General features: G+C 56.5%; 1 protein-coding gene across 1 annotated transcript in view; it reads right to left on the reverse strand.

The window, feature by feature from the left end:
• Positions 1–2362: 2362 nt before the first annotated feature.
• Positions 2363–10096, reverse strand: part of LOC106902893 (homeobox protein EMX1-like) — a 13356-nt gene continuing 5622 nt past the window's right edge. Inside the window, exons 2-3 of the mRNA XM_014966723.1 lie at positions 8995–9179; positions 2363–2934 (exon numbers count right to left, since the gene is read on the reverse strand). Coding sequence (XP_014822209.1) covers positions 2767–2934; positions 8995–9179 — 353 coding nt within the window. The 3' untranslated portion in view covers positions 2363–2766. The remainder of the gene's footprint in view (positions 2935–8994; positions 9180–10096) is intronic.

Genomic DNA, 10096 nt, shown 5'->3' on the forward strand with positions numbered 1-10096 from the left:
GCACCCAACATCCTCAGCTGCCCCTTTTCATGCAATCACCCTCCGGCACCTGATCTGAATGCACCTTATAAACCGCGTTAATGGCAAGTCCCTTGGGCCACGGTGGGGGGGTGGGGAGGGTCGCCCGCCAGCACCGACACGTCTTCCAGCGGTCCCTCCGGCAGAGCTCCGCGGGCGTCTGTCCCTCTGCCACCCTCGGGCACCCTGCCGCGCGCACCCTCTCTTTTTAACCTTCTCGATGGAGCTACCGACCGCGACACTTTGTGTTAACACTCGGATCTGTCTGGAATAAAAAGAGTTTAAAGACGTGGCACTGTGGTCCCACCTCCCTGCGGCCCTTCGGTGGGAAGGGTGAGGCGGGGGCCGGGGGTTAAAGGTCTCCTCTAAAAAAAAGGCAACTTTCTGATGGGCTTGGTTTGCAGGCGAGAAGCTGCCAGGGATGGGGCTTTTCCCTGCGTGAGGGAGGGCGTGGGGAGGGGGCTTTCCCAACAGCGGGAATTACTATGCCTATGTAAATATATATTATAAAATAATGCAATTCTACAGAGCTATGTGTAATATACATTATAAAGTACAATATATATGTGCGTTATATACACAAATATATGTGTATATATTGTGTGTATATATACTATTAAAATATATATAATAATATATATAAAATATGCATTTAAAATACAATATATGCACACATATATATGTATATATTGTGTGCATATGTGTATATATATGGCATATCATATGTATTATTACTATATTTGTGTGTATATATATTTTTATATTTTATATATATATATATAAAAATATTATGCTTGTCCTTTCCCCCAAACTCCAGCAAGACATGGGACCGATGCCTGACCTTCATCCCCCGAGACCCCTCCACCCCAGGCCCTCATCGCTGGGGGGGGTCCCAGGAGCGCCCAAAGGGTGGTCCCTTTGTCAGCCCCTTGGCACCCCACGTCTCAGGGGTATCCCGAGGGGGGGGATATTCCCCGGGGGGAGCAGGAGAGAGGCAGAGCCGTTTGGATCCTGCCTCTCCCCAACATTCAATCCGTGGCGCAGGTGTGAAGCTGCCGGCCCCGAAGCCCTTTGTCAGCCCCTTGGCACCCCACGTCTCAGGGGTATCCCGAGGGGGGGGATATTCCCCGGGGGGAGCAGGAGAGATGCAGAGCCGTTTGGATCCTGCCTCAATCCGCGGCGCAGGTGTGAAGCTGCCGGCCCCGAAGCCGCCGCATACCTCTCATACCTGCGGCCACCCCGGGGGTGGCCCCGCTCCACCGGGGACCCCCGAGGGAGCCCCCCATCCTTTCGGCCATCCTCACCCCCAACACCCACCACGATGAGGCCACCACACTCTCCTGTCTCCATGGCTCCCGTGGGACCCATCCCTGCCTGGTGACACCCAGTCCCCCCCCACACCAGTGTCCCCGTGGCTGTCCAGCCGGCAATGGGAGAGGGGGACAGTCCCCTTGTGTCCCCCCCCTCCACCGAGACAAGAAGACATCTTTCCAGCGCATTTTGCTTTTTATTACCACGCAGTAACACACACTACAGCTGCTGACTACCTACGACAGGGAACGCACGCACACAGGCACAAAAAGTATATATATGGCATATCATATGTATTATTACTATATTTGTGTGTATATATATTTTTATATTTTATATATATATATATAAAAATATTATGCTTGTCCTTTCCCCCAAACTCCAGCAAGACATGGGACCGATGCCTGACCTTCATCCCCCGAGACCCCTCCACCCCAGGCCCTCATCGCTGGGGGGGGTCCCAGGAGCGCCCAAAGGGTGGTCCCTTTGTCAGCCCCTTGGCACCCCACGTCTCAGGGGTATCCCGAGGGGGGGGATATTCCCCGGGGGGAGCAGGAGAGATGCAGAGCCGTTTGGATCCTGCCTCAATCCGCGGCGCAGGTGTGAAGCTGCCGGCCCCGAAGCCGCCGCATACCTCTCATACCTGCGGCCACCCCGGGGGTGGCCCCGCTCCACCGGGGACCCCCGAGGGAGCCCCCCATCCTTTCGGCCATCCTCACCCCCAACACCCACCACGATGAGGCCACCACACTCTCCTGTCTCCATGGCTCCCGTGGGACCCATCCCTGCCTGGTGACACCCAGTCCCCCCCCACACCAGTGTCCCCGTGGCTGTCCAGCCGGCAATGGGAGAGGGGGACAGTCCCCTTGTGTCCCCCCCCTCCACCGAGACAAGAAGACATCTTTCCAGCGCATTTTGCTTTTTATTACCACGCAGTAACACACACTACAGCTGCTGACTACCTACGACAGGGAACGCACGCACACAGGCACAAAAATAAAAGAATAAATTAAAATAAAACTGTGTAAAAAAAAAAAAAAAAAAAGGGAAAAAAGGAAAATGAAAAAGGGGTTGGTTACACTGAGCTTCTAGGTAGGACGTTTTTATTTGATCTCATGGCTGACGACGGCTTCCAGCGCGGAGGAGGATGCGCGGTCGCGTCCCGGGGCTGCAGGCGCCCTGGCAGCCTCCTCTTCCTCCTCGGCTCGGCGGCGGGAGCTTCCCGAAAAGCACCTCCGAGGGATGCCCCGGGCGACGGGGGGGAACGGGGTGCAGGTCCCCGGTCAGGCCGGGCGCCCTGGAGGGAAGGCAGCGGGCGGCGGCGGCGGCGGTGGCTTCGGCGATGTCCCTAGAGTTCGTTTGGTGATGCCGCCTGTGCCCCCCCTTCCTCCCCCGGGTTCCTCTCCATGGTGGCTGCACCAGGAGCCTGTCCCTGCCTTAGTCGTTGGAGGTGACATCGATGTCTTCTCCGCTCGACTGCTTGGTGGCCAGCCGCCATCGGTTGATGTGGTGGGAACCTTTCTTCTTCTGGTCCGAGTCGGGTCCTTCCTCCTCCAACTTCTGCCGTTTGTATTTCGTCCTCCTGTTCTGGAACCACACTTTCACCTGGGGGAGAGGGAGAGACGGGCTCTCACAGGGGTCCCAGCACAGCCAGCCCCGGCAAGCGATAGGCTGCAACCAGGCAGCAAGCTCAGTTTTCCTCGGAAATCAGCAAAAAAGAGGTCCCTGTGCCCCCAGGAGTGCTCCCATGGCCATCCTGCCCTGCCTCAGTTTCCCTTCTCTCTGCAGCAAGGTGGGACGGGGAGACAAACACAGTGGGATGCCAAGTGCAGGGTGCTGCCACCCCCCAGCTCTACTTTGCTGCACATCCCAGCCTTGGAGAAGCCCAGGACAGGGGAAGGACACTCAATCACACCTCAGACATGAGGCCAGCAGACTCACAGGATCCACCTTACAGCACTGCAACCCGGTGCCCATCACCCCCGTGTCTGGGCTGTGCCCAGTCGGCAGCTAAACCTGGTCCCATTTCCTGTGGTCGCAGGACGCCATGGGCACAGCAGCCAGGGCTCCAATGACCACGTGGGATGACACACAAGAGCCATCCCCACACCGCCATTGAGGACCTGTGTCCCAGGGCCAGGGTGGCACCTTTAGGCTTGGGCTGGACTGTATATAACCAGGTTGCTAATTATAGATGGATTATAATTACAATTATAGATCATTAATTTACCACATTTAGGTTTGAGGAAACTTTATCTGCCATGACGGTGGCCAAACACTGTCCCAGGAGCCTGGAGAGGCAGCAGGGTGTCCATCCTTGGAGATAACACCCTCCTCCCCTGCCTGAGGCATCCTGCTACGACCCCGCACACACCTGATGCCAGTGCCGGGAGCGCGGCCTGTGGCAGGGGCTGGACACGGCAGCACGGAGACGGCCGTCAGTTTGGGATGGTAACAGCACCCTCAGGGTCGGTGGTGTGGGGTGCTGGGGCACCCGTGCAGCTGGGGATGCAGGGTGCCGTGCAGCTGGGGATGTGGGATGCTGCAGGTGGGGATGTGGGGGGATGTCACAGGTGGGGATGCGGGGGGATGTCGCAGGGGGGATGTCACAGGGGGGGATGCGGGATGCTGCAAGTAGGGATGCAGGGGGGATGTGGGATGCTGCAGGCGGGGATGCAGGGGTATGTCACAGGCGGGGACGCGGGATGCTGCAGGCAGTGTTTTGGGATGCTGCCCGGTGTCCCCGGCCCCAGAGGACACTAGGTGCCGCTGCTCGGCCGCCGCTGCCAGCCCGGCACAGGCCAGGCTGATGCCGTGTACCCGCTCGCAGGTGGAGCGGTGCCCCCAGCCTCACCAAGCAGGCACTGCGGCACCTCCTCCCCTGGGACTGTCACCCCCCTTTTTCCCCTTCTCCAGCATCCCTCGCAGGTGACACTCGCTTTCTGCTCTGGAGCCCTTTACTGCGCTCCCCAGGTGAGCAAAGCCCTGGCAGGGTCCCACGCAACCAGCACAGTGCGAGGCCTTGACTTTAAGGCCTGCTTAGTCTATTGAAACAGCTGCTTTATGGCACCGGTATATATTATAAACCCCCCCCCGCCCTGGACTCAAACCATTTGCTTTCCTAGCTTTGGGGCATTTCTGGAACAATACTGAACTGGCGCCTTTCATTCAACAACTGCAAAGCACTTTACAAACTTTAATTAAAGCTCTCAGCCCTCTGGGAGCAGGGAAGTTGCCTTATCCCTAAATTATAGAAGGGGAAACTAAGGCATAAAGCAATTAAGATGCTTGAGTGAGGCTCTGTGGAAATCAGGGGTGGGTGTGAAGCGGCTCCTGCATGTAAAGCCTTTCCTCCCCGGCTCGGTTCAGCTCAGAGAAACCCACCAGGGTACAACTGTCTCCCGTGGGATGAGGCTTCCCTGCACTTCCCGACTGTCTCAGTTGTGGGAATGCAGATGTTTCCAGGCTGGATGGGCTCCCTGACCCCTCCGATACCATATCCCTCACTCCAACGGGCCAGAAGCCACAATGAGAGAAGTGTGAGAACCTCACAGTGGGCAACTAGGGGATAAGCTGCCCCCTACGATGCCTCATCCTGACTCCAAGAGTAATTGGTTTAAACCCCCAAGCCCGGGGTTTTTATCCTTTCCCAAACCCTTGCCGCATTAACCATTGTCATGCCGGGTGTTTGTACATCCAACCGGTGTGATGCTCGGGGGGTCCCGGCCAAGCCACCCTCCAGGGTCACCAGCATCCCTGCGCTCCTGCCGTGGGATGGGGACGGTCCCTGGATGGCTCCTGCATCCCAGTCCTGCCTCTACACACAGCTCCCGTCCCCTCTTTTGCCTGCACAAACGATCCACTCCCTCCTGCGCAACACCCTGCGGGCCATCGCGTCCACCAAGAAATCACACTCTGGGGATGCTGACAGACAGCACCCAGAGAAGCAGCTCTACCTGAAAGGTGACGTTGCTGTCACCAAGCTGGGGACAATCAAAATCCCGTGGCTTTGTGTGCAGCCCCCCCGGACAACGGCCCGGTGACCTAAACCCCGTGGAAGGCTGAGGGCATAGAGATGGGTCTGGATGGTGACCGAGAAGGACCAACCCCGCCGTCCCTTGGGGCCAGACACAGAGACACCACTCATGCCAAGCCGTCACTCGAATGTGCCACACTACCTTGAAGGGCAGCAGAGCTCCCCAGGCACCCTCGCCTGTGCCCGCAGTCCCAGCTGGCACTTTTCTTCTAAAAACACCCCAAAACTTTTCAGAGCTTCTTTATGGGGACGGTTCTTGTGGGAGAAACGCTGCCAGTCCCACCGCAAACAGTGCGGCCACTCTCTGGCTGTATCTGAGATGCTCATCTTTCTCCTCCCGTGATTCCCAGGCATTCGTTTGGTTAATTATTACCTCTTCTGCCAGAGCGGCTGCGATGCCCGGCCAGTCCCGACCTGCCGCCCAGGGCTGCTGTGCGTCCGTCCCTGCGCGCGTGATGCCGAGAGCAGATGCCGGGATATATGGTCCCTCCATAACCACCCCAAACCCCCCACTTGGCAGGGGTGTAGTGCCGAAGCCTTAGCTTTGGGAAGGCAGATTTGAGACCCCGAGCGGGGTCAGCACCACGTGCTGCCGGGGACAGAGAGGCTCTGCCCAGAGAGCCAGGCTGTGTTGTGCAAAATTAACTCAGGGAAGTTATTTCCCAGCCCAGTACCCTCCACCAGGAGGTGAAGCCACCTGACGCCATCAGCCATAGGCACGGGGGTGCAACCACCGGTGATGTCCGGCCCCGCATGACTGCAGAGCACAGCATGCCCACCTCCTCCTCCCCGGCACACGCAGCCCACCCCCGGCACGCCAGCCCCTGTGCACCCCCGCTGCCTGGCACCCCCGCCACACGCCGACCACCAGGCTTGTTTTCCACCCAGCTCACACCCCCCGTGTCTCCCCCCACCGCCGTCATCCTGTCGTGCACAAACCCCACGGATGGCTCCATCTCCCCCCTGCAGCCCCCGCAGAGCCCTCCCTATGTGTACTCCAGCCTCATCCCACTTGCTTTGGGACCATAAGCTGCCACTGTATTTTTTTCCCCAATCCCTGTTTTTTCTGTGGTTGCGTGGGCCTGTCTTATCCCAGACCTTGGTAGGAGTAAGGATGGGAAGGGGTTAAACACCTCCACCCTTCTTCACCCTGTATCCCAAGGCATTTCCTGATGCTGGGCAGGTACCAGTACCCTTTTCACCTTCCCCCTGGGCTGCTCCAGGTGTTGCTTCCAGGCTGGGGGACCCGGACCGGGCACAGCCCAAAGGGCAAAGCTCCCTTTTCCAGGGGGAAAAGCAGCTGGGAAATAGGGCCAGGCACTGCCATAACCAGCAGCTCCTTCTTGGAGCAGCTAAACCCACTCAGAAATAATAAAACACATCAATCCACGGGCTTGGATATGGGGCTGGGTACCTGCCGCGGGTGAAAATACGCCTGTGTCACCCGGTGTCACTCCGGGGATCCCTGTCACCAAGGACGCGGGGTGGTTTTCCACAGGAGGTTTGCATGCGTGTAGGATTCATCACTGGATTATTGTTATTAACAATAACAATAATAATAATAGTAATGGTAATAATAATAATAATAATGCCTGCTTTTGTCATGGCCACCAGCCAGGCTGGCTGTCCCACCCTGCCAGTCCTGGTGCTTTCATTCCCATCCTGTCTCACATCCCTCTGCACGTTGGGGTTATTTCCCTCCAGGTAATAAAAAAATTTTAAAAAATTATTATTTTTCTAGAGCCACAAAGGGGAAAGGGAACAAGCCTTCCCCACTGCCTGGCCGACCTCCCTGCACAAGCTGCCTTTGGGGACACTTTGCTGACGCTGCCGGTCGCTGCCGGTCCCCAGCCTGATGCTCTTTCCCCCCGGATGGTTCCCCCGGGATGGGCTCTTTCCCCAGCCCTGTGCTGCCTCCACCATGCCCCGCGCTCACTCCCTGCCCGCAGGTGAGGAATTACCCTGCGCCGGGCGGCTGCGGCAGCTTCCTGGAAATGTGGGAATACCGTACTACAAAATACACTGCCGTGCATAAAAAAAAATAAAAATAAAATGTATCTATATTGCCTCTTTCCATTTTTAAATCTCCATCAGGATTCAGGGACAAATGCCTCCGCTTCTTCCCCAATAAATTACATTATTGCGTTTGGGCTTGGGGCAACGACGCAAAATCCAAGAGACTCACTGAGCTCCCCCTCGGGCATCCCGCAGCTGCCCTTTCCGCCCGGGCAAGTTGCTGTTTGTTCTTTGACCTTTGGGTTGTTTTTTGTTGGTTTTTTTTTTTTCTCCGAGGCAGGACCTTCCCCAGGACAAAAGCCCGCTCTTCCCACGGATCCGATCCTGCGCTGAGAATAATAATTAAAAAATAAAATAAAATAAAATCCCAATAACTCGCGATTTTGACTGGGTTATATCGGCGGCGCGGGGGGGGGGGGGGGGGGGGGGGGTCTCCTTTAACATCATTTTCAGCCCAGTGAGGTGACAGAAGCAGTGAGGAAAGGACCCGAGCTGCGGTGTCAGCTGCTGCCGTGCCCCACGAGCCGCGGGGCTGGGGGAGTCAGGGTGGCATCAGCATCAGGATACCAACGGCCTCTGGATTTTGTCGCCTCGGTCCATCCCCCCCAACATCGACACCTGCGGTTTCCTGCTGTCCCCTGTGACAGTGACATTTTCCTCGCAGTAACTTCCCTCTTGCAGAGACGTATTTTGGAGGTTTTGCTTGGCAGAGCCTCAGCGTGGATGAGCCAGTCGAGTACCGGGAACACCCACGGCTCCGGCTTTATTTTCCAATTGAATTAAAGGCTAAAAATTAAATTAATTCAGAATATAGGTCAAGCTACCTAGCCAGAACTTGGAGAAAACTTTCTCCATAGAACTCAGTGACTGAATATGATGGGAACTAGTGTACCTTCACCCGGAGCATTGGGTAATAGCTGCTCGTGAGGACACTGGGCTTGGACACGCACAGAGATGCTCAGCCCCGACTCCCCTGTTTTCCCCCAGCACCGTACGCTTTTCTGTTCCCTTTCATCCCTACGATCCTCCTTGATCTCACCATTTCTAAACGCCTGTGAAATGTCCTTTCTAAAAATCATAAAGTTGCAGCTGAAATAAATGCCCTTTGGCGGGCACCCATCTTTGCACCCATCCGGACTCTGGGGCACGGCGCTGTTTGTGTACAAAACCAAACCCGCACGACTGACGTGCATTTTTTGCAGCTCTCCAGGGAAGAGCCTCACGCTGCTGCTATTTTTTAAAATGGATATTTAAAACCTTACGTTGCTCAATGAAAAAACCCCGAGCAAGCAAGAAATAACACCAGAAAGCCGCTCCGGAGAGAGGCACGATGTGAGACCCGCATTCCCAGTCTCAAGTGCTGCTGGGGACCACCTCAATGACCAAATGCTGAGGCAAAAAAAAACCAAACATCCTCAAACCCACCCCCGAGCACACGCAGATCCGCAGGGTTTGGCCACGGGATTCCCGGACAAACCCAGCTGGGATATTGCAAATCGCAGCCCCAGCCCTACACGGGGTCAGCACCGATCCCGAGATGCTCCCACCGGCGGCCATACGGATGGTGGGACTGAGGGCTGGGGGACAGCGGGTGGGAGCTGCCCAGGGGGTACCTGGGTCTCGGAGAGGCTGAGGCTGCTGGCCAGCTGCTTGCGCTCGGCTCCCACCACGTAGTGGTTCTTCTCGAAGGCCCGCTCCAGCCGCAGGAGCTGCGAGGGCGAGAAGGCCGTGCGGATGCGCTTGGGTTTCCGGGCGAAGGGGCCGTGGAGGAGAAGGCTCTCCTGGGACACCTCGCTCCCTGCCGACAGAGAAAGGAGTCAGAGTCCCATGCCAGCACCCTGCAGCTCCCCCTCTATGGGACATGGCAGGGGGGACATTGGGGAGACCCTCCTGCCTTGTGAAATGGGGAGGACAGACAAGGAGATACCGGGGGGCCCTGGACACTTTCCCTGCCTCAAGCTTGAAGCATTCATCCCCTCCTGAGGACCGCAGTGCCCGTGATGAGGCTGTGCTCCTTCCCTCAGTCCCGTGGTGGGGCTGGGGCACAGGAGCAACGGGAGGGGAAGGGAAAAGAAAGGGAAAGAAAGAGAAGGAGAAAGGGAGAGGCAGAAGAAAAACACAGAAAGAAATAAAAAGAATATTAAAAAAAAAGAGAAGAAAGAGAGAGATATAGCCGAAGAAAGTGACAGGAAAATTGAGACAGAAAAGGAAAAGCAAGCAAGAAAGAAAAAAAAAGAAATATAAGACAGAAAGAAAGACAAGAAGGAAAAGATAGCGTGAAAGGGAGAAGGAAAGAGAGAAGGAAAGTGGGAGAGCAAAAAAGAAAAGGAAAGAAAGAGAGAGGGGAAGACAAGACAGAAAAGAAAGGAAAAAAAAAAGGACGGAAAGACAGGAAAGAAAGACAGAAAGAACAGAAATAAAAAGTAGAAAGAAAGAAAAAAAATAAGAAGGAAAAAAATAAGAAAGAAAAAAGTAAAAGGCAAGAGAGCAAGCCGGGGGACGGCAGAGGCCGGCAGGTGGAAGGGCAGGGACCCCGGGGACAGCGGGCTGGCTGCGGGCTGCGGGCGGGAGCGGGAGACCCCCGGCGCCTCTCCCGGACGGGCCCGGGGCCGGTGCGGCCGGTCGGGGCAGCGGGGGCCGGGCCGGAGCCGTGTCCCGGCGGGCCGGTGCCCCCGGACGCCGCCGGCAGCGGCCGCAATTCCCGGCGGAGCCGCC

The sequence above is a fragment of the Calidris pugnax genome, unplaced genomic scaffold (genome assembly GCF_001431845.1).
Source record: "Calidris pugnax isolate Ruff unplaced genomic scaffold, ASM143184v1 scaffold14, whole genome shotgun sequence".
Taxonomy (NCBI): Eukaryota; Metazoa; Chordata; class Aves; order Charadriiformes; family Scolopacidae; genus Calidris; species Calidris pugnax.